Source organism: Saccopteryx leptura, chromosome 3, assembly GCF_036850995.1.
Source record: "Saccopteryx leptura isolate mSacLep1 chromosome 3, mSacLep1_pri_phased_curated, whole genome shotgun sequence".
Classification (NCBI taxonomy): Eukaryota; Metazoa; Chordata; class Mammalia; order Chiroptera; family Emballonuridae; genus Saccopteryx; species Saccopteryx leptura.
Window position 1 is genome coordinate 91,388,269 of NC_089505.1, and position 23,851 is coordinate 91,412,119.

The window sequence follows — 23,851 nt, forward strand, 5'->3', positions numbered from 1 at the left end:
GTGAGGATGCTGCTTTCTTCCCTGCGCTCCTGGCCCTCGGATCGGTTAGTCCGTCTGTCCATGCGTCGCCTCCGCTCCTCGCTGCGTCTCTTCTCCGCTCCTAGCTCTGCTCTCCGCCCACCTTCCGCCGGACACTCACTTTTCCACGCTCTGACACTCTGCCTCGTGCGCGCCCTCGCTGCACTCTCCCGGTCGCGGCTCCAGCCCACTCTCCTCCTCGGTACCAGCCTTCTTCCTCCCGGACCCGGTCTCTCTTTGTCTCTCTGTCTCTGAGCCTCCGGGTGGTCTCTGGCTGTGGACCCCAGTCCACTACCGTTCGAAGAAGCTTCGAAGACTCCTTGAGCCCCGGACAGAGCTGGCTGGTGTGCCCTCCTGCCCCTTTCGAGGCTGCCCAGCGGGCTGAGGTGTGCTGCAGGGAGAGGGGACTCTGGGTGTGCCCTCGCCAGCATCGCGGTTGGCCCCGCGCTCTCCCATTCAGCTCGGACCAGTACCGTGTCCGATCAACCCCGACCGCGCTGAGCTCCCTCCTCCAGCCCGGGCGCAGCCTCTCCCTCCCCACTGATAGCTTCTCTCCGTCTGCGCACTGGGGTCTCAGCCTCCTGCGGGCGCCACCGTTTGAGATGAGAGGGCTCTTGGGTTTCCCGCCAAGTCTTCTTGCCTTCCTCCACTGGGTGCTCCCTCAGCCTTCACCTCTGCCTGGTCTCAGCGGCCCAGCGCCCTCCACGCTGCCTACCTCCCAGCCTGGAGGCACGCAAGGAAGTGCCCAGGTATTGATTTAGTACCACCCCTCTAGGGTCAGGCAGACATGTTCTGGGAGCGACTTGGACAAAGGAACACACTTCTCTGAGCCTCAGTATCCCCATCACGAAACGAGGATAATAGCACCTACCGGTAGGGATGTGTGTGGAATCAGGGGGGAAAGCATGCTAGTATGCACGGTACACATTCGGAGCCGGTGAGGGAGTCTACAGTCCCTGGTTAGGGTCCGATGGGGGCTCCACAGAAAGGGGAAATGGATCAAAAATTCAAGATTAGAGACGCTGCAGAGAACCTGACTGTCCCTACCTACATCACTGTCACCCCACCCAGCTGCCCGTACAGGCATTTGCCTTCCTACAGACACTCTTCTCTTTTCCTGTTTCTCTTCCTCTGTCCTAAAAGCAGAGTTTAAAACATCAGGGTGAAAAGAGTCTCTGCTTTCAAAATGAGATCAATGTGGCTGTTGGTGTTGCCAACAGCTGGTCATTTGTCATGTGGCACCCTCATGACTCATCCCCAATTCTGAACCTCTGTCTTGCACTGATTGCTTTTTTCCGTGGCGCCAGCTCACAGCCATTTTCCTTCCTCTGGCGGGATCATCTTGCTGGACCCTGGACCAGCTTGCTGTGTAATTGCCTAAACCCTCTGATCATCTTCTGAGTCGTTATAACAGGTGACACACCACCCCAGGTGTCCACAAAGATATGGGCTACGTGGCTTAATGAGGACTTCAGAAGAGGGAAACCTTCTCCCTGCTGGCAATTTCTAAGCTCTTCTGGCTGGGTTTTTGTGTTCAGCCACAGCCAGAGTTGGCCATTCAGCAAGAATGGGACTGGGCACACACGCCTCCGACTCCTAATCCTGCCTGGCAGACAGATCCAAATCTGGCAACCTAGAGCCTTCCTCCATCTCTGGTCCCCTGCCTTCTTGGACCACAGCTGTCCTAGGAAGAGCCAGCTAAGCAGCCTCTGAGACCTCTAGGAACCTGCCCCTCACCCACATGAAAATGATGGCACCTTCTCTGCCTTCCTCAACATTCAGTGCAACCCTCTCCCCAGCCCTAAACCCCTCCATGGCTCCCTACTGCCACTAACTCATCTTCCTACCTTTCACCACACTCCATCCACACCTGGGGTTTCAGCCATGCTGAAGGGCTGATCATCTCTGTGCCCTGACTTCCTCTGAGCTTTTGCTAGGGCTCTTTCCTCCATCTGAAATGTCTCCCCTGCCCTGTGTTCCATCGAAGGCTGCCCATCCTTTCAGGCCAAGGTCAGATGTCCCTTCCTGTGGGATGCCCTCCTGCTTCCCTTTGCTTCCGTGTGTCTTGTGGTCCTCACTTCCCTGGGCCGGGCTGGGTCTTGTTCCACCAGTGGGCCCAGTGCCTGACCAACAGTAGGCGCTTTGCAGAGACCTGTTCTATTGAATGGAATCCATGGTCAAGGAGACAGAAATGAACTGAAAGTTGTAGGACACAGGTTATCCCTGGGTGCCACTGGGTCCTGCTAGCCTGGCCAGGAGCAGAGCTGGCCTTGGAGCAAAGGACCGTGGCTAGGGAAGTTGAAGGGGGAGCAAGCTGCCTGGAAAATCCCTGTGGTTCTGGGGGCTCTACATCCCTCTGGAAGGTGAAGACAATTTCTGTGCCTGATTCTAGTAGAGGAAACGGACTAGACAGGGAAGTGACTGCCTGAGTCCAGCAGAGTTGGTGTTCCCAGCTGACTGCTTAGTGGCCGGAGGGAGGGAGTTCCTTCACTTGTCTCAGCCAGGACTGTGGCAGAGCTGGGATCTGCTTCCAGGCCTCCCTGACTCCACAGCCTGGGAAGAGCAGAAGCAGAGAGAGGTCCTGGGCATGTGCCCCAAGTGGGGTGTCACACGAGCATTCTTGTCCTGACCCTTATGGTTGAGACTTGCCTCTCTTGCTGATCCAGACCCTCTGCTTGTCCTACCCCAGCCCTTCCTCTCGAGTGCAGCATAGACCTTCCCAGTGAGGACGTAAGAGGGTGGCTGCAAACTTACCACCGGAGGCCCTGCCCCCCTCCCGCCAGGCCCCAGCTTTGGCAGCCCCCCCAGAGACACACACACTGGAACACCATAGCCGGGCATTGATCACCTATGTACATCCCTGGATGGATGTGGGCTTATGAGGAATGAAGCCCCCCTGCCCAACCCAGAGCAGCTGGGATGAACTAATTGTAGAACCAATAAGTTTTTAGAGGTCCTCTCTGTGCCAGGCTCTGGGGTAAGGACTCCAGAATGCTCATCTCTGAGTCATGGCATCTGTAGTGTGTCAGTCACTGAGGGTGGCCTGAGTGGTCAAGACCCCGCCTTTGGAGCTGGATGGCCATCGGAAAACGATGGGCACATCCCCCAAATCTTTGCCCTGATGCTGAGCCATTGTTGCTATTTGGAAAGTATCCACTTCAGAAAGATAGTCTAGATCAGGGGTAGTCAATCTTTTTATACCTACCGCCCACTTTTGTATCTCTGTTAGTAGTAAAATTTTCTAACCACCCACCGGTTCCACAGTAATGGTGATTTATAAAGTAGGGAAATAACTTTACTTTATAAAATTTATAAAACAGAGTTACAGCAAGTGAAAGCATACAATAATAATTACTTACCAAGTACTTTATGTCGGATTTTCACTAAGTTTGGCAGAATAAATCTTTATAAAACAACTACTATAGTTCAATCTATCTTTTTATTTATACTTTGGTTGCTCTGCTACCGCCCACCATGAAAGCTGGAATGCCCACTAGTGGGCAGTAGAGACCAGCTTGACTACCACTGGTCTAGATCATGCATAGAAAACTCTAGAACTAACTTAGTAAATCCCCAATACATGACATCCAAACAAGCATACTCATCTTTCAGATGTGAGACTGAAGCCCAGAGAGGTTAATTGATTTGCCCAGGGTCACACAGCTATTAAGTGCTGGAGCCAGGATTCATACCCAGGCTTGTCTGACTTCAGGTGTCTTCATTCCACAGTGGCTCTGCCAGAGCCGGCAGTAGGCGTTTTTTGTCACTTGATGATTAAGTGATGGGTCTGACCAAACCGCAAGTGGTGTTAAATTGTCTGGGCACTGAGATAATGAAGTTTGAGGTTTGGGGGTGGGAGGAGAGGAGAAGAGGAGCACCTGTAACCAGGAGGTAGGACTCTGGCTCAGGAGGTGGGGGTGGAGTACTGGGAGAGAGGAGCACCCCCCCAAAAAAAAAAATCCGTACACAGGTTTTTTGAGGCCTTCCTTGTAGGGGGTAGGAATTCCCGAGGCTGCTATTGGAAACAATAAAGGCAGATGGAGCTGCCCCTGCAGGGAAGCCAAACTCATTTGCCAAGACAATGGTCCCGTCCAGGCCCATGGAAGCCATCCTGCCCTGGACTTGGCCTGTCCTGCCCTGGCCCATGGAAGCCATCGATCACCCCACCGAGGACTAAGGACGGCACCACCTGCGCCTGCCCCCTGCACACACAGGCACAGATGCACAAATGCGGCCCTCTCCCACGCTTTCCGCTCCCCATAATAACCACCGTTGCTGCCCATTGCACCCTTACTGGGCAACACTCACTTTATATACCCTTGCCTCCGCTCATCCTCATATTCACCACATTTTTTTTAAAGATTTTATTTATTCATTAGAGAGGGGGAAAGAGAGAGAAGGGAGGAGGAGCAGGAAGGATCAACTCCCACATGTGCCTTGACCAGGCAAGCTCAGGGTTTTGAACCAGCAATCTCAGCGTTTCCAGGTTGACACTTGATCCACTGCGCCACCACAGGTGAGGCTCACCAGCATTTTATAGGAGAGGATGCTGAGGCTCTGAGAGGGTAGATGACTTTCCCAAGATCACATGGCTCAGCTTAATAGGTTTGGGCTGACATCTGTGTGTTTGAATCAGTAACAGTTATGTCTGTGCCTCAATCCTTCACTAGACCTGTGGGCTCTCTGGCAGGTCAGACTGGACACCTGGAGGACAGTGACTGGGTCTGTGCCTGTGAGTCAGAAGCTCTATCCAGCAAAGAGTGTGTTCTCTGCATGTTCTGGGAAGTCCCTAAGGGCAGCACATGGAACTCACCCTTCAGACTGGAAGCTTCCTGGGTCCAAGGGCTGCATTTTCTGCTGAGACAGCGCCCCAAGGACAGGACCTGTGTGTCCCTCTTGTCAGAGAGGGGCTCCCAGGCAAGAGTTGGCTCTCCCGTTACACTGGGACCTCAGGGCCAGGACTGTTGTCCCCAATCAGACTGGCAATGCCCAGGCACAGGGAGCCTGTCTCCGCTTTCAGATTGTAGCAGTTTCCCTTGCATGGCCCAGCAAGTGGTGACCACCTGGTGTCACTCTCCCTGGCCACCTCCATTGCAAAGAGGCGCCCCAGATGAAGAGGCAGAGCTCTCTGTGTGAGATGAAGTTGGTACAATGGCCTGTGGACAGGTAGGTGGGGCTCTGGCTGTACTGAGGCCTAAGGGAGCTGAGAGGCCCCTTCCAATTGGACAGGTGGCACTTTGGGGGGTGAAGAGCTGAGGTCACCCTGGCTGGTTGGCTCAGTGGTGGAGTGTCGGCCTGGCGTGCAGGAGTCCCGGGTTCGATTCCCGGCCAGGGCACACAGGAGAAGCGCCCATCTGCTTCTCCACCCCTCCCCCTCTCCTTCTTCTCTGTCTCTCTCTTCCCCTCCCGCCGAGGCTCCATTGGAGCAAAGATGGCCCGGGCGCTGGGGATGGCTCCTTGGCCTCTGCCCCAGGCGCTAGAGTGGCCTCTGCCCCAGGCGCTAGAGTGGCTCTGGTCGCGACAGAGCGACGCCCCGGAGGGGCAGAGCATCGCCCCCTGGTGGGCGTGCTGGGTGGATCCCGGTCGGGCGCATGCGGGAGTCTGTCTGACTGTCTCCCCCCGTTCCAGCTTCAGAAAAATACAAAAAAAAAAAAAAAAAAAGAGCTGAGTTCACCGGTTCAAAACCCTAGGTTTGCCCAGTCAAGGCACCTACAAGAAGCAACTACGAGTTGATGCTTCTCGCTCCCCTCCCTTTCTCTCTAAAATCAATTAATAAAATTAAAAAATGTTTTTGAAGTGAAGTTAGAATCAAATGCTTAGAGAAACCCCTGAAACATCTGTACCAAATACAGTGCCTAAAATGTGTTCCTTTCACAAAGCAGGAGGAGGAGACCCACAGTTGGGGAGGGGGGTTGAGGGCCAGGTTCTCCGAGTGGGTGGTTGTCTGGCTCCCAGCCTGGAATGAGCACCATAATCAGCATCACTGATACCCCTGGCCAAGGATTCCCAATGGAGCCCTCTTGGCCAGCCCTACTCCTCCCTCAACCCTCCATGCCGCAGTGAGATGATCAGCAAGGCAAGAATGCGGGACCTACAGCTGTCCTCAGTTGCTCGATGGCAGCCCAGCTCCACAGTTGTCTGCTGGGCGGGAGCCCCCCTGTTCTGTGCCCCTATATGCAAGGCTGTTGGGAGGAGGGGCTCTGGAATCAAAACAGGCTCCAGGCTGGATTAACTGCCTTTATTTGCATATGATCTGCTTCCTGGCAGCCTTCTGGATGGGAACAGCTTTGCAGCTCTGCTCCACACGGGGTGGAGACAGGATGCACAGTGTGGGGACAGGTTATGGGCTTGAGATAAGCCTGTTGCCCCTCCTCGGCCAGTCCCCTTCCCAGCTGCCAGTGCCTGGTCCCTGCGGGCTGCTGAGGCCCTCACGGCAATGGCAGGAGCTGTGGGGAGGCAGGTGACCTCTGGTGCAGCGCAGTGCTTGGGATGTCCCCTGCGCAGAGCATTAAGTGGCTTTGCCACTCACCAGTCATATCATTTAGATTTGTGGCTTCTTTTCCCAGAGCCTCAGTTTCCTCATTTTATATTTTTTGAAAGAAGTATATTTTTAAATTATTTACTAATTTTTAGAGAGAGAACAGGAGAGAGAAACATCAACTTGTTCAGTTATTTATGCATTTATTGGTTGATTCTTGTATGTAGCCTGACTGGGAATTGAACCCACAACCTTAGCATGTCGGGATGACACTCTAACTGAGCTATCAGGCCAGGGCAGTTTGTTTGTTTTAAAAATGTGGAAAACAACCCACCCTGCCCGGCAGTTGAGAGGATACGATAAGAAATGGACAAAGTGTGTAAGGGCCTGGGCTTCACAGCCACTCTGTGAGTGATGGCTCCTGTTACCACAACTGCTTTTGTTTTGCTTTGCTTTTAATGAGTCACTATTAGATCTCAGCTGTGAGTGAGAGCACCATCTCTGGGTGATGGGTGGTCCTGATGTCCCTCGAGAACTCTTGTCAGGGCAATTCCAAGCTGTTGGTGGTCCCCAATCAGGGGGGTGGGCGGAATCAGCCCCCGCCACAGAAGGGAGCAGGCTTTGTGAGCAAGCCACAGGCAGACCATCCATGGCTGACGGGAGGTGTGTGTGTGTGTGTGGGGGGGTGCCTGCTGCCCCTTGTTGCCCAGGTGCTTGGCGCTTTGTGATGCAGCCTCCAACCGGCTCCCAGAGTGACAGAAATGGATGGGAGCCCTTTGTCACTGTGTCCTTGGCACGACTTCTGTAGCAGCCCACGTTTCCTGTGGCTCTTTGCCAGGCTGGCACCTTGGCTACTGGGCTGTGCCAGGATCTGCGTGCAAGCCCTCTGGGCTTGGATGGAGAATTCCAGGCTGTTGTCAGGACAGAGTGGTGCCGGTTTCCCAGCCCTCACTCCAGCTCACCCCCCTCAGCCACACTGAGAATGTGTTAATGATCTTGTGGTCAGTCATCAGTTGGACTGTGCTCCGGCCATTTCCATTCCAATCCATAGTTATCAGTGCCTGTCATTGCAGGGTCCTCTAGACCGGATAGGAACAGAGGGCACAGTGGGACAGAGCCCCCTAGGATCTTCCTGTCTCATCAGGGGCCTTAAGAAAGGCTGATGACCCAGCACAAAATGGCACATGAGATCTTTAAGAGCTGGGCAAAGCTGTGTAGGATCATGGAGGAGGAAGCACATCTATTGGGGGTGGGGGGTGGGGAGGCTGAACAAGGCTTCCTGAAAGAGGTCATTTGGAATAGGGCCCAGAAGATGGGCAGGGTTTGGACAGAGAGAGATGGGGGTAGAGGGGAGTGGTTGTTCCAGGGAAGGGGAATAGCCGAAGGGAGAATAGAAACAGGAAAGATGGGGTATGTTTGGGGCTCAGGGACTAGTCTCTGTTGGCTGTGAAGCAGAGGAAGTAGAGGTCAGAGCTGCAAAGCTAGGCTGAGGCCACATCATACAAGGTCTTAAGTGCCACAGTGAGGAGTCTTTGATTAAAAGGAAAAGCAATAGGAAGCCATGGATAGTTTTGAGCAGGGATGAGTGGCATGAACAGAGTAATCTGACAGCAGTACAGGCTGGGTCTAGGGATAGGACAGTGCTGGTATGGTCTGGGGAAAGGGATAGCCCCCCATGGGTGCAGCAGCACTGCACACTGAAATCCTCTCTCCCCTGCCCCAGGTGGGCTGCATGCATGATTCAACAGGTACAGAGGGCGGAAGGAAAGAAAGATGGGCCTGAAATTGGGATTCCTGGGTACAATGAATGGATCTGCTGCAGGGTCTTAGCAAAAGGACTTCAGTAGGAGAGAGAGAGATGACAAGTACAGGTGGGGTCATTATGCAGGGGCGTGTGGGGCTGGGCTTCATCTCCTGGCTCTGCAGGGAACACCTTCTCTTTTCAGACCAGTCCCCAGGCTGATCACTGAGCTCAGAGGCTGCTTGTGTGTATCGCAGGGACAGCAAGCTGCCTGTGCACACCCATGAGTCTGCCTAGCCCTCACCCCTCTGCCCAGCCCCATCTGGACTCTTGCACCCATTGTTTGGGTGTCCTTCCTTGCTTCTCCCCACTCCAGGATGGAGAATCTATTCATTGGCCAACACCTTAAAGATTCCCTATTGATGCGGGCACTCTGTGGCTTCCCCCAGGCTGTCGGTGTCCCTGCCAAACAGAAGGGCAGGGCTGGGTCAGAGACCGCATCTACAGAGACTCAGAGCATTTCTCAGTCTGGGGAGCAGAGGGTGAAGTCTGCTAAATGCCAGCATGCAGATTAGTCTGCACCTGCCTCAGTCCTGAAAAGAGGGTGCCAGGGGTCCCTGGTAGGGGAACAATCCTTGACTGACAGCCCCTTAAAATGGACCCCCTCCTCCAGTCCAGCTGCTCACCTGCCTGAGCCTCAACCTCAGGACCCTCGTACGTGAGGCTGAGGGGGCAGAAGCTCCTGTTCCCTGCCAGGTGGACAGGAAATCAGGCCAGGGCTTCTGAGTTCGTAGTCTTAGGAACAGAAGGATGTGGGATGAGATGGGGGTTGTCACAACAAGCCCATCCCAGAGTCCCACACAGCTCTCCAAGGCTCGCCCAGGATACGCAGGTGGCTCCAGGGAGGGGATGAGATGAGAAGTGATGGGACAGCCTCTTTCTCTTCCCATGGTCCTAGGAAGAGCAGAGCAGGGCAGAGGGCAGAGGAGGCCCTGGCCCCAGCCTCCCAGGGAACCAGGATACGCCAGGCCAGGCCAGGCCTGGGAGAAGGGAGAGCAGGGTGAAGGGCAGCGTGTGGCCCAGTGAGCAGGGAGGAGCTGTTTCCCTCTCTCCAGCCCCCCAGCCCTCTCTGAATGGGTCAGCCTGGTCCTGCCCCTGCCTCCCTGTCCCACCTGCCCTCCCCACCCATTGAAAGACACCCCCCCCCCAGGCAGGGTTGGCTAAAGGTGAGCCGGGGGGTGGGGCCGGTGAGGGGCTGCAGAAACTGAGGGGGCTGGAGGGAGGGAGACATGCAAGCACTGACATGGCCACAAATCACTAGAAAACAGGCATGCGCACCTGTGTGAGCCTAACGGAATGCTCAGGCGGCCCCTGGAGGCCATAACAACTCAGTCAGCCTGGCTAACCTGATGCCAAGCTTGTCCAGATGCAGTGAGAACGGTGCAGGCGTGGGTGCTGTGGGGCAGGGGCCATAGGGGGTGGTCTTCAGAGCCCAGCAGATACCTACACTGTCCCCAGCCACAGGCTTCACAAGCCTGCGCTGCAAGGCCCTCTGGAACTCACAGGGGCCTGATTCTTACCCCGGTGTGGGGGAGAGCAGAGGGTCTCCTGAGGAGGCCCCACCTCCAGTGGGGAATGGGGGGCTGTCAGCTCACTTCACCTGCAGGGTTCAGAGTCACACCCCTCAGGCCAGCAGGGACAGTGCCGCGTCAGAACTTGCCTAGACAGAGGAGGAACAAAGGGACAATGACAGAACCAGGAGGTCCAGGGATAGCCGTATGCTGGTTCCAAGCACAGGCATAAGAAGTCCATAAATGACATTTCTTTGCTGTGACTTCACCTCTCTGAGCCTTAACCTCCACTTCAGAAAATCATAGGAGCAGCAGCAGAGCATGGTTGAAAGGACAAAGTGACACAAACTCACACAAAGCACTGAACACACTTCCTGCTGGAGGCTCGGCACGTGCTCAAATGCTATGATTCCATTTGTTTGCATTTAGGCTTTGAGTCAAGTCCCGGGAACTGGAGGCGGAATTCTGAGCGCCTTCCAGGCACTTCAGCAAAAGGCAGCAGAGAAAAGAATTCTAGTCTAGTCTAGACCCCGGACACCGCTTAAGCTATTTACACCGGGTCTTCTCAGCCTCAGCATTGTGGTCCTTGGGCCGGAGAGTCTGTCGTGGGGAACTGTCCTGAGCACTGGTAGGGTGTGTGACAGCATTTCTGGCCTCCACCCGAAGAGTCAGTAGTAGCACTGTCCAGTTCTGACACCCAAAACTGTCTGTAGAATTTGCCAAACGCCCTCTAGGGGACAAGTCCCTCTCTACTCCTGTTGAGAAACACGGGGCTGTAGTGATGTAAGGAGAGAATTTGGGAGGGGGGAAGTGGAGGAGGGCTGCCCAGCTGGCCCCTCACATGCTGCTTTTCTTGCAGGGAGGAGCCCATGGCTGGACCCACCACCCACATTGCCCCCATGCTGTTCCTTGCCTTCCTGGTGCTTCTGGAGCTCAGTCTGGCCAGCTCCCTGGGACCTGGAACCCCTGCTCGACACCTCCCTGAAAATCACATCAACCTCCCAGGCCCAGCACTATGGACACCCCAGGCGAGCCACCACCACCGGCGGGGTCTGGGCAAGAAGGAGCGGGGCCCAGGAATGCCTGGCTGGGCCCAGGATGGAGCTGTGGTCACCTCTACCAGGCAGGCCTCCAGGCTTCCAGGGGCGGGGGAGCTGCTGCCGGGGCAAAGTCCTGCAGGCCTGCTGCAGGACAAGAATTTGCTCTTGGGGCTGGCATTGCCCTACCCTGAGAAGGAGAACCGGTCTCCAGGATCAGAGAGGATGAAGAAACGTGGCAGGGAGCACAAGAGACGCAGGGAGAGGTTGAAACTCCACAGAGGTAGCTAAAGGTCTGGGATGGCTAGGGTCCTACGATGGAAGGGAGGGACGGGGTAAGGGAGGGGAGAGGGCTCAAATCCAAACGGCCAAGGGGACTTCAGGAGCAGGAGCAGGCCTGGAGGGAGTGTCAACGGTGTGAATCCCTGAGAAGACATCCGGCAGCCCCAAAGGAGGCAGGCAGTGGACACCCAGAGGAGGGGAGGGGGTCTCACTAAAGTCAGAGGGATCTGGTAAGGGGAGGAGGCTTGCAGAGGCCTGGGGCTGGAGCATGGGTGGAGGAGAGGGACTTGTGGCAGTAGGAACTTAGTCTTATCAATAAAGGATCTTCCTAACTCGGGAAGTTCCACTTTGTATCTGACCTAAATCTGTCCTACTGAGTAGAGATGGACCAGTTCAATGCCCTCCAAGGACATCACTTAAACAACTCTGAAGCATCGAGCAGGGGCTGAAGGCTTAGACTCTGAGGCCAGATCTGCCCAAGTCCAGATCCTAGCTCCACTGTTTACTAGCTAGCTGCATAGCCCTGGGCAAGTCACCTCTGTGCCTCTGTTTCTTCCTCTGCAAAATGAAGCTAAGGGCCCCATCTACCCTCAGTGTAGATTCAGAGAGGACTTGATATGCAGAGTGCTTAGAATGGTGCCTGACAAGTGGCAGGGATGATGAGCAGTTGTTCCGAATTAATTCTCAGCTTTCTCTTGGTGCTGAATCAGTGTCCTGCAACCTGGCTACAGATGTCCCAGAAGAGGCGTCACATCCTTGTTTGTTTCATGCGGTGCTCCCCACTCCCCAGCCATCCTCACCTTCCTTTAAGTTTCCTCCACATTCCCAACTCCCTATGAGCATCTGATTGCCCACTGGGAGCATCCCGCCATCCCCTCCCCTCTGCGCTTTCCATCTCTGAACAGACATTTCCCAGTGGCTCCGCCCAGCTGGCTCCTCCCCCGCTGGCTCCTCCCCAGTCCACCTAGCCTCCAGCTTACACCTGCAATCTCGGCTTCCAAGTCTTCATGTGACAAGACTGCCTCTAGGGGCAGGTCTAGTGCTGCAGTCATGAATGGGGCAGGGGTTCTGGAGGAGGTGGGGGTGGTGAAGTCTCAGGCCCACCTTCTGCTGCAAACAGCTGGGGCTTGCCTCCCTGCCAGGCCTACTGGGACCTCCAAACCCACCTGCAAGTCAGAGGGCTAGAGGCCAGGCCCAGCCCTGCTGACCAGCTGGAAAATGAATGCAGAAGATCTGGTCGTCCCTAAGTGGCCTTTCTACTCTGGGACTCATTTCTGGAGAGTGGAGTGATCCCAACTGACCCAACCAACCTTAAAGACAGATCTTGCCTGAGAAAAAGGGGCAAGGAGGAGCCTGGGCCATCCAGCTCCTGTTGAAGCCCCTTCGTTCCCAACCACCCCAACTCTGTCTAGTCACACTCACCCTACCTCATGCCCATGTATCTTAGAAGGTGGCACTGGTGGTTAAAAGTATCGATTTTACATTACACTTAGGTGGAGCTGGGTTCAAGTTCAGACTTCAATACTTACCAGCTATGTGCCTTCAGGCAAGTCTCTTAACCTCTCTGTGCTTCAGTCCCCTGGATGAGGCTGAAAGAGTACTTCCTCCCACAGCTCCTGCAGAGCTCATGAAACAGTGGTTGTAAAGCAGCATCAGGTGTACAACAGGGCCCTCCCCCACCGCAGGTATTCAGCACGCAGGGGGACAATTATCACCACACAGCAAGCACCTGCTTGTGTGTGATAAGCTTCAGCTCTCACTTCTCAAAGTCTTCTCCCCCTGCGGACTCATCCTGTTGCTCTCATACTCAAACTGTACCTCCTCCAGGAAGCCTTCCATAGCTAATCCTATTAGTTCCCACTTGTTGTGCTTACACCCTTGGCTGCACCCAGCCAACCCAGACTTGGACTTGCTGGAATGTTGCTTTAGATTGAGAATCCTGGCCCTGGCCGGTTGGCTCAGTGGTAGAGCGTCAGCCTGGCGTGCAGAAGTCCCGGGTTCGATTCCCGGCCAGGGCACACAGGAGAAGCGCCCATCTGCTTCTCCACCCCTCCCCCTCTCCTTCCTCTCTGTCTCTCTCTTCCCCTCCCGCAGCCAAGGCTCCATTGGAGCAAAGATGGCCCGGGCGCTGGGGATGGCTCCTTGGCCTCTGCCCCAGGCACTAGAGTGGCTCTGGTGCGACAGAGCGACGCCCCAGAAGGGCAGAGCATCGCCCCGTGGTGGGCGTGCCGGGTGGATCCCGGTCGGGCGCATGTGGGAGTCTGTCTGTCTCTCCCCGTTTCCAGCTTCAGAAAAATACAAAAAAAAAAAAAAAAAAAAAAAAAAAAAAATAGATTGAGAATCCTCAGGCAACACTGAGTTTATCTAAGACAATTCCCCCACCCCCAGTCCCTGGTTTCCACCTCCCCCCGAGAGTGGGCAGAAGAGATGTTCGCTGAGCCAACTGCTTGTCAGGCTTGTCACGGGATGCCTGCTGCCCCCTTGTTTGCAGCAGGAAATGTGGGTTCTGGGCTGATGCAGGGTGGCAAGCAGATAAAGGACCTGTATTTCCCACTCCTTGTCTCAGGCCGAGCCTTGGTCCGAGGGCCCAGCTCCCTAATGAAGAAGGTGGAGCTCTCCGAAGACCACGCCCCAGATGCCGCAATGGAGGAATCCTCCACCAGCCTGGCCCCTACCATACTCTACCTAACCACCTTTGAGGCAGCACCTGCCACGGAGGAGTCCCTGATCCTGCCTGTCACGTCCCTGTGGTCCCAGGTAAGGGCCTTGGGGCCAGAAGAGTCCTTGAGACCACATTATACAAACCCCTCTTAGTACATTTAGGGAGACTGAGGAACAGGGGTGGGAGGGAATTGGTGGAGGCCACCGGCACTAGCTAGCTGGAAACCAAGTCTCCTGATGCCCATCCAGACCAGCTACAGCCCAGTGGGCACTCCATTCTGAAAGGGCTGCCACTGTCCAGGAGAAAGTGGTCCTGGGGGCTCACTCTAGGGACAGCCAAGGAAGCCAGTGCCCACTCAGGACACTGGTCTCTACATTGAGAAGAACAAGGCTCTGGGCAAAGAATTTTATACATACCAAAAAGTTCAGAGAATAATGAGACTGTAAAAAACCACGTCCCCACAAGCCAGAATTGATAAGCATTAGTTAACACTTAGCATCTGCTTCAAACCTTTGAGACAGGCATATGGAGAGCGTGCAGGCAAGCACATGTGGCCAGTCTGCGACCCCTGGAAGGTCCAGAAGAAGGGAACATGGGAGTTCATTGCATCATTCTTGCAAATAACAAGATGTGCATCATTGCACTTGTTCTGTAGCTTGGAAATACTTTTAAAAATTATGTCATTTAAAATGATGAATAAAATATAGATGGAAGGAAATAACTTTTCAATTTTAGCAGTAGATCTTTCTTAATTCTCTTTTTGGGTCCCCTGAGATTCTGATAAAAGCAATGGACCATCCCCAAAGAACACAGGGTTGTCTCCACCGTTGTGAGCTTCCTGAAGTCCCTGCATTGAGCACCTTGCCCGGGAAGGTGCTGTTATTGCCTATGTCTTACTGTGGGCAGATCCAGTCCCGACACAGCTGGCCTGGGGCTGTCTGCGAGTGGAACAGAGCCGTGGTCACGGTCTCAACAGCTCCATGGAGAGCTGCTGACTTCTGCAGGGGGAAGAATGGGCAGGGACGTGAGCGGCTGGCTTCATCCAACTGCCTCTGCATGGAGATGGCGACCCTGAGCAGGCGTGACTGCCTTCCCAGCCCCGCCCTCAGAGGGTATGATGGATGGCTCCATCTGACGGGTTCCCTGCAGGCACCATTCTGCCTGGATGTAAAGTGAGGCGAGTACCCAGGTGATAGCTAGAGCAGAAACCTCAGGTGACTGCATAGATGCCCCGGGCTGGGAAGCTAGCCAAGGATGAGCTGGCCTCTGTGGAGCCCCTCCTTTGCTCTCCAGCCCTGGGGCCCCCATATTTTTGCTTCCCTCTTCCCCGCCCGCATCCTTCCTGCAGGTTCAGTCCAGGCCTGACGGAGAGGTGCTGCCCACGCTGGACATGGCCTTGTTCGACTGGACTGATTACGAAGACTTAAAACCTGAGGTCTGGCCCTCTGCAAAAAGAAAAGGTACCTCCACTTACCCGCCCCCGCATGCGTGGTCTCCCTGCCCTTCCCCGCTACCAGCATGACCTGCAGATGTCCCAAGTGGGGGACGGGTGGAGCATGAAGTCCACACTGGAACGGACACCCCAAATAGAAAGACCACTATCAAGTACTTACCACATCCCAAGCGCTTTCTGTGTATCAACTCATTTTACTCTGAAAAAAACAACAACAAATGTTAGGTCCATGCTGCTGTTGACCCGTTTTAGAAAGGAGATTACTGGAGGCAGAGTGTCCAGGCCATGCTGTGGGCATGGTGGTATGACCACTCTGATACTGGCACTTGTGTGCCCAATCTCTGCTCTGCTCTGCAACTTCTGACGGCAGGTCTTCTTCTTGTCCCCAGACAAAAACCGGGGGAAACTCTTTAGTGATGGCAATGAAACATCACCAGCCGAAGGAGAGCCATGCGACCATCACCAAGACTGCTTGCCAGGTACCAGACCAACATCATGTTCAAGGCACTAGGCTGGGTGCTGGGGACCTTGGGGGGGACTAATGAGGAGGGCCTTTGGGTGCATAACCCTCTAGGGCAGTGGTCCCCAACCCCCGAGCCACAGACCGGTAACGGTCTGTGGGCCATTTGGTACCAGTCCACAGAGAAAGAATAAATAACTTACATTATTTCTGTTTTATTTATATTTAAGTCTGAACAATGTTTTATTTTTAAAAAATGACCAGATTCCCTCTGTTATATCCGTCTAAGACTCACTCTTGAAGCTTGTCTCGGTCACGTGATACATTTATCCGTCCCACCCTAAAGGCCAGTCCATGAAAATATTTTCTGACATTAAACCGGTCCGTGGCCCAAAAAAGATTGGGGACCACTGCTCTAGGGGATAATTAGTAGTAACAACTCCAGTTATCACGTTACTGAGAGTTGCTGTCACATTTTGTTTAATCCTCATCGCAACCCAGAGAAAAAGACCCTGTCATCCCCAGTTTTCAGGCAAGGAAACTGAGCCCCGGAGGGGCTAAGTGTCTCACCCAAGGTCACACAGCTAAGAGGTGGCTCACACCTGAGTCTGCCTGCTGAGCCACTGCCCCACGTGCTGCCTTAAGTCAGCGTGACCCCTCTCCCGACTTCCTTCTAAAATCTGGTCGGGCTTAATTCTGCCCGTGGCACATCATGACACTGCCAGGCTTTTCTTGCAGATGTTTTGATGACATCCTCACCTGTTTAGCAGCTGTGCCCATCAAGACAGTCTAAAAGCAAGGGGCCTGGAGTTGCTTCAATATGCCAAGGTTGTGGGTTCGATTCCTGGTCAGGGCACATACAGGAAACAACCAATGAAGGCATAAATAAGTGGAACAACAAATCAGTATTTCTCTCTCTCTCATTTCCTCTCTCTCTAAAATTAGTAAGTAATTTTTTTTTTTTTAAGCAAGGGGCCTGATGCTTTGATGATGCCCTAAGGTGTTGGTCCTAGTTAGCTGGAACCTCCAAGGAGCATCTAGTGCTGTGGGGTCAGTTGTGTAGGAGGTTAGGGGGGTACGGGGTGTGGGGGGTAAGGCCTGTGAATGGAGAAAGGGGGAGGAGCACAAATGGACAGGACACCTGGGATGCAGTCTCCTCCAGGCATGGGGGCAATCCAGAGCAAAGATCGACTGCTAGAGCAGGACCCCTGTGGGCGGAAATGGCCCGGCCTGGTACCCTCTCCATGCCAGTCATGGGCTGGGGCTGCTCAAGGGACAGCGTGACCTGGGCCCAGTATGACATCTTGAAGGTGCTAACAGCTAACTGCTCTCCTCACTGCTGGACAGCAAATGCCATCCGGGGGAAGATCCTAGTAACACACCTCCACGGTGCCACATGGTTCATTCAGGGGCCAGAATATGCTACAAAACAGCCACTGGACCAGCATTTGGCATTGTATGCGCCAGACCACCGGCTCCCCAACAGGCTGTTTTCTTTTCAAACCATTGTTTTCACCCTGAGCAGAAAGAAAAGGCTGGAGTTTGGGCCAACTGGACAGTCGCTCCGAGAGCAGGCTCCATGGTGGGCCTTGGGCCTACCTTGGGGGATCTCGCTGCTCCCAGGGGGCTCCAGTTTGCCCATCTGTCCAAAGAGGACATTGGTGTCGGCGATCCTTGAGTGCCCCCTCCTCAGCTCCACGCTGACCCTACACCTGGCAGGCCCCCAGCTGTCCCACCCGCTCTCCCCGGGAGGTGATCCCACCCAGCCTCCGCTCCTCCCATGATCAATCAACTGCCCATCTGGGGCAGCTGGGGTCTCTGCCACCTGCCTGCAGGGGCCTTGACTGTGACATCCATCAGTGGTTCCGGCTGGGAGCCTCGCACACCAGATGGCCCCACCCTGCCAGGGCATGGCCCTGCCACAGAGATGATGGATCTCCTGTCCAGTGGGGCCTTGTGCCGGGCGGTGGGGCGGGTCCGCTCAGCTTGGCTGACCACGTGTGCTTGCCGTGTTGGCAGGGACCTGCTGTGACCTGCGGGAGCATCTCTGCACGCCCCACAACCGGGGTCTCAACAACAAATGCTTCGACGACTGCATGTGTGTGGAAGGTGAGCCCCGCTCCCCCGGTGTGGGGGATCCCTCCCGCTCTGAGAACCACAGACCCTCCCTCTCTCCTTGAGGCTGGTTCTGCACTGAGTGGGGGACACGATTTCCTGGAGGAGGGTGGGCCGAGGGGCCCGCAGCGAAGGAGGAGGTGGGAGAATCCCTTGGGAGCCGAAGCCGTGAGTGAGAACAGCTTTGCTCCATGCCTTCGCAATCTGTGAACTCATTTAGGCCTGATTCTTGGCATAGTTTCTCAGATTTGCTTTTCTCGCCTCTTGAAATACAAGCTGGCATGATCTCCCATGATCTGGAGCCGGGAGAAGGGAGGAGAGAGGAGCCTATCTCTTTAAATAAGATCAAACCTGAGAAGGCCAGAATTCTATCCCAGGGGAGGCATTCCAAGTATGATAACAGGGCTGGGGGGTGAATTTCCCAGCACACCACAGGGGAGGATGCACTTGGCCTGCTATCTCTTTAACTCTGAGCTCCCACTGGGAGCAGTAGGTGCCCTCCTGCCCAGGTGTGCCCAAGTATGTTGGGCTCTGTACTAGGCACTTTATTCACATCACCCTTTGTAATCCTCATGTTTCCTTAATCCTCACAGCCATCCAGTTATTATGGCCCCCATTTTACACATCAGCAAACTGAGGCAGAGAGGCTAAGTGACTTGTCTGAACTCACACAACTAGAAAAGTAGGGGATTAGTTTGTTTTTTTTTTTTAGATTTTATTTATTCATTTTTAGAGAGAAAGGGAGAGAGAAGGGGGAGGAGCAGGAAGCATCAACTCCCATATGTGCCTTGACCAGGCAAGCCCAGGGTTTCGAACTGGCAACTTCAGCATTCCAGGTCAATGCTTTATCCACTGTGCCACCACAGGTTGGGCACTACTTTTAATTTTGTATTCTGAAAAAATTATAAACATATATCAGACTAGGAGTCAGAATAGCAAAGCCCTATTTTCCATCGCCCAGCTTCATAATTGCCAACCCACTGCCTGTCGGTGCCACCTCTCCCCTGCCCATCCCTCATGCCAGTAGGATTTTGAAGCAACGCCTGGGAGTTTAGAGATACTTCAGCTGTGAATATTTCAGTGTCTAGCTCTAAAAGACAAATACTCTTTAAAAAATGAAATACCGAAAATGAACACGAATTACTCAGTATCATTCAGTATTCAATTAGTGTTTATATCTCCCGAGTGGGGAGATTTGGTCTTGGTTCCTCTGTGAACTATCATGAGATACCTGCCCTATTTTTGCTCACATTACTCTAAAAATTATCCGTCGTGAAAGCAATAACACTACGTACGTAGGTCCAGTTATCCATCCCTTCAGTCAAGAAAAACTTGTTGAGTACTTACTAGGTGTCTGGGACTGTTCCGGACACAGGGGATTCAGCCACTAAAAGCTCCAGCAAGCCCTGCACCCACAGAGTCCATTCTAGTGAGATGAGCAGACAATAAGCTAATAAATCGATCAGATGTCTTTAGAGAGTAGGGTTGTAAAGAAAATAGTCTGGCCTGACCTGTGGTGGCGCAGTGGGATAAAGCGTCGACCTGGAACACTGAGGTCGCCGGTTCGAAACCTTGGGCTTGCCTGGTCAAGGCACATATGGGAGTTGATGCTTCCTGCTCCTCCCCCTTCTCTCTCTCTCCCACTCCTCTCTCTCTAAAAATCAATAAATAAAATATTAAAAAAAAAAAAAGAAAATAGTCTGGAGGTCTGACGGCAAGTCTGGGTTGTTTCAGACAGGATGGGCAGGCCTGGACAGTGGAACCAGCCACCTGAAGATTGGGGAGGGGAGAGTGGGGAAGAGTCCCAAGCAAGAGGCAGGGAAGAAAAAGGATCTCAGGCAGGAAAGAGGCTGGTGGGGTGAGCGGGCCTGGCGCCCAGTGGCCACGGGGAGGTGGGGGAAGCCAGTCTGGATGATCACACAGGACCATGTTGGCCTTGTTTGATTTGTAATTGGAAGTTGCAGGAAGGTTATAAAGATGGGAGCGACACGGTCTGACTTGGGGGTTAAAAGTTTAATGTGGCCTGTACAGTGGTGGCGCAGTGGATAGAACATTGACCTGGGACACTGAGTACCCAGGTTTGAAACCCCAAGGTTGCCAGCTTGAGTGTGGGATCATCTGGCTTGAGTGCAGGCTCACCAGCTTGAGCATGGGGTTGCTGACTTGGACCCGGGATCATCAACATGATCCCAGGGTCACTGGCTGGAGCCCAAAGGTTGCCGGCTTGAGCAAGGGGTCACTGGCTCAGCTTGAGCCTTTCGGTCAAGGTATGTATGAGAAGCAATCAATGAACAACAAGTGATGCAACTACAAGTTGATGCTTCTCATCTCTCTCCCTTCCTGCCTCTCTCTTAATCAATTAATTAAAAAAAAAAAAGAAGAAGTTCATTGTGGCTGCAGAGCTGTGGGGGTCAGGAATGAAGACAGGAAGGACCAGCTGGGAGGCAGGGAGGTGCTGGGAAGCTGCCTTCTGATATCCGTGTGCAGGGTTGGGGCCCCAGTCCACAGAGGACGACACTGAGGGGCGGTATAGGTAGGAGGCCCTCCAGTCTAGGTAGCCCAGAACAGCAGTGGGGCCAGACCTCAGTCCCTGGCCGCCAGGTCCAGCCTACCGGAGTGAGGGGGACTTGGCCCTACTGAGCTGCACATGCCTAGCTGGTTCCCGGTTGGATGCTCAATGGTGGCACCAGCCCCTCTCCCCAGGAATCCATCCTTCTCCTTCCTTCCTTCCTTCCTTCCTTCCTTCCTTCCTTCCTTCCTTCCTTCCTTCCTTCCCTCCCTCCCTCCCTCCCTCCCTCCCTCCCTCCTCCCTCCCTCCCTCCCTCCCTCCCTCCTTCCCTCCTTCCTTCCTTCCTTCCTTCCTTCCTTCCTTCCTTCCTTCCTTCCTCCCACACTCCCTCACTCCTTTCCTTCCTTCCTTCCCCCCTCCTTCTTCCTCCCTTTTCCTTCACCTTCCCCTCTTCCTCCCCCACCTTCTTGCTTTCCTCTCTCCTTGGACCTCAGGTGGGAGGGGACAACTTCCAGGAGTCCAAAAGCTATGTCTCAAATAAAGCCCCATCTGCTCATTTCTGCTGATCCCTCACAAGGGCTGATTTCATTGAAACTCTCCCTTCCTCCCTGGAGACTCAGGCTCAAAAAAGAATGAAGAGTGGAAGTGACAGTTCGGGCAGCTCATTAAAGATGGTCCAGGAGGAGGTTGTCACCAAGATGCCACACCAGAGGGATCTAGGGGTGCCAGGAATCCTCATGAGGACCAGGATTCCTGAGATATCTCAAAACACTGAAAATGGGGCTCAGGGCTGAAGCCAAGCAGTCAAGGCCAGCCTGGGTTCTGGAGGGTTATGGAATGGCTTCTGTGGCTACCAACCATTCCTGTTCATGAGTCCTCTGTCCGCTCCCAAGGGTCATTTGTGTGGCCATAGTTCTAAAGGCCCAGTGACCCAGGTGTTGATTCTAGGCCACCTACCACAAACTTCACAGCAGTCTCTTTATGCTTTTGACAGTGACATAGTTGAATATTAAAGTAGCAATGTCCTCTCTCTCTCTCTCTCTCTGTCTCTCTGGTCACTCCTCACCTGAAATGTAGGGATTTGCTCAGGTCACACTAACATCTCTTTCCCCCACCATCAAGAGGATGTGACCTTAAATGAAAAGTATATCTACCCATGTATCTCAGGGGGCGCCTGTGGCATGTGGAAAGAGCCACAGCCAGAAAACACTCCTGTGGGTGCACCAGGAAGGCCACAGCTTCTTTACTTAGGGCGGTCAGGGAAGGGTCTCTTTGAGACCTGGAGACCATGAAGGAGCCAGCTAAGCAAAAAGCTTGGAGAAGGGATTTCTGGCTGAGAGAACAAACAGCAAGTGCAAAGGTCCTGAGACAGGAGATAGCTAGATATATGAGGAAAAGTGAGAAGACTGAAGTTAGATTTCTTTTTGAATACAATGGAGAGGTTTTAGAGTGGAGGGCAGAATCTGCATTCCTTGATTGAGGAATTGATTGAATTTTTTTTTTTTTTTTTTTTTTTTTTTTTACGATTTTATTCATTTTAGAGAGGAAAGAGGGGAGGGGGGAGGAGCAGGAAGCACCAACTCCCAGGCAAGCCCAGGATTTTGAACCAGCAATCTCAGCATTCCAGGTTGATGCTTTAGCCACTGCGCCACCACAGGCCTTGATTGACTGATTGATTTTAGCGAGAGAGGACGGGAGAGAGAGACAGCAACATCTCTCTGTTCCTGCTTATGCCCTGACTGGGGATCAAACTGGCAACCTCTGCCCTTTGGGATGATTCTCTAATCAACTGAGCTATCCAGCCAGAGCTGCATTCCCTTAAAAACTTTTTAACAGACTCTTAAAGTGGTTTTAGTTTGATAGAAAAATTGTGCAGAAAACACGGAGTTCTCCTCCTGTAGTTTTCCCTATTATCTCATGTTACTGTGGTACACTTTTTACAATTGATGAACCAACCTGGATACATTACTATCTTGTGTCCATAGTATATGTGAGGGTTCACTCGTCATGTTGTACGTTCTGTGGTTTTTGGCAAATGCATAATGACTTTCATTCACTATTACAGTATCACACAGAATAATAGTTTCCTGGACCTAAATATCCGCTGAGCTCCATGTCACCCTTCCCTTCCTCCATATTCAGGCTGCGGTGTGGAGGATGCGTTGGTTGTAGGGCAGAATAAGGAAGGGGGTGGCGGTGAGAGGGTACTGGGGTCCCAGAGGGTTGTGTGGGGCAGAGTGGGGAGGGGACTGGCCTGGTGCACCCCTGACCCCCTTGTCTCCCTTGGCTCAGGGCTGCGCTGCTACGCCAAATTCCACCGGAACCGCAGGGTCACACGGAGGAAGGGGCGCTGTGTGGAGCCTGAGATGGTCAACGGTGACCTGGGATCCTTCATCAATGTCTAGCGGCCCAGATTGAGGCACCTCCCAGCAGGCCTGGGGACTGAGCGCTGGAGGTTTGGAGAAACCAGCGATTTGTTTATAACTAGCAATGGGAAAGCAAGTAGGGGACAGATGTCTGGGGCTACAGACTCCAGCCCAGGACCCTCAGCCCGGGGAGGGAGCTCCGGGGAACTGCGTCTGCCTAGGAGCCCTGCAGCAGTACATCCGCACCTACCACCCCCAGGGGATCAGCTCGGCCGGATTTTCCGCGATGGCAATGTCAAGAGTGCCCTCTACCGTCCTACCGCAGCACTGCAACAGCTTCAAGTTTAAAAAAATGAAGAGGTTTTTGAACGGAAAAGAAATAGAAACTCCCTGGCAGGGAATTCAAGGGCAGAGATGAATACAAGACACCTCTTATGTATCAGGCACTGTGCTAAACGCGTGGCATACGTTATCCCATTTTGTTATCACATGACCTTCTAAAGTAAGTAAGCATTATCACCATTTTACAGGTGAGGAAACTGAAGCTCAACTGAGTCACATAATTTGCCTAGGGTCTCAGATCAGTGCTCCTCAATCTTTAACCTGTGTACCAATCCCCGGGGGACGGGGCGGGGAGGGGAGAGTGGTGAAAATGCAGATTCCCCGTTCAATCGATTCTGCCTCTCCAACAAGCTCCGGGGGCCTGCCCATGCCACTGGTCCTGGGACCTCACTGAGAGCACCCACCCTTATCTTGGGGAATAGATGTGGAGCTGTGATCAGAACCTGACCCAAGGTCATCCGGTTCCACAGCCCATGTTCTCGCTCCTTCACAACTAAGGCCTTATTCCAGGCTCTGCAGGGCCTTCAGTGAGAGAGGCGTGTTCCCCGGGAGCCCTTTCACTGGTGTGAAGCTGCAGTCACCACCTGCTCCTTTACATCCCTGGACAAATAGGCATCATCTTTAAAACAAAAGCAAACCTGCGCTAAGCACCGGCTTGTTGATAAGGCCTGATTTGGGCAGGTGGGCCCCTGACCCTGGGAGCTGGCATGCTGAGGTAGGACGGGTTGCTCGGATTCCTGTGGCCCTGCTCACCCAGTCGTGGGACGTGCCTTGGACTTGCTCTGCCACCTTCCACCCTAGGGGTTCTTTAGCTTTG

The 23,851-nt window shown here is 53.6% G+C and overlaps 1 protein-coding gene across 2 annotated transcripts in view; it reads left to right on the top strand.

The window, feature by feature from the left end:
• The window catches only part of DRAXIN (dorsal inhibitory axon guidance protein), a 30,709-nt gene extending 7,564 nt beyond the window's left edge, over window positions 1-23,145 (top strand). For both annotated transcript variants that reach the window (XM_066375069.1, XM_066375070.1), the window contains exons 2-7: window positions 10,668-11,128; window positions 13,694-13,884; window positions 15,138-15,249; window positions 15,632-15,721; window positions 17,722-17,811; window positions 22,619-23,145. In XM_066375069.1, the coding sequence (XP_066231166.1) occupies window positions 10,668-11,128; window positions 13,694-13,884; window positions 15,138-15,249; window positions 15,632-15,721; window positions 17,722-17,811; window positions 22,619-22,731 (1,057 nt within the window). In that variant the 3' untranslated portion in view covers window positions 22,732-23,145. The remainder of the gene's footprint in view (window positions 1-10,667; window positions 11,129-13,693; window positions 13,885-15,137; window positions 15,250-15,631; window positions 15,722-17,721; window positions 17,812-22,618) is intronic.
• Window positions 23,146-23,851: the final 706 nt, after the last annotated feature.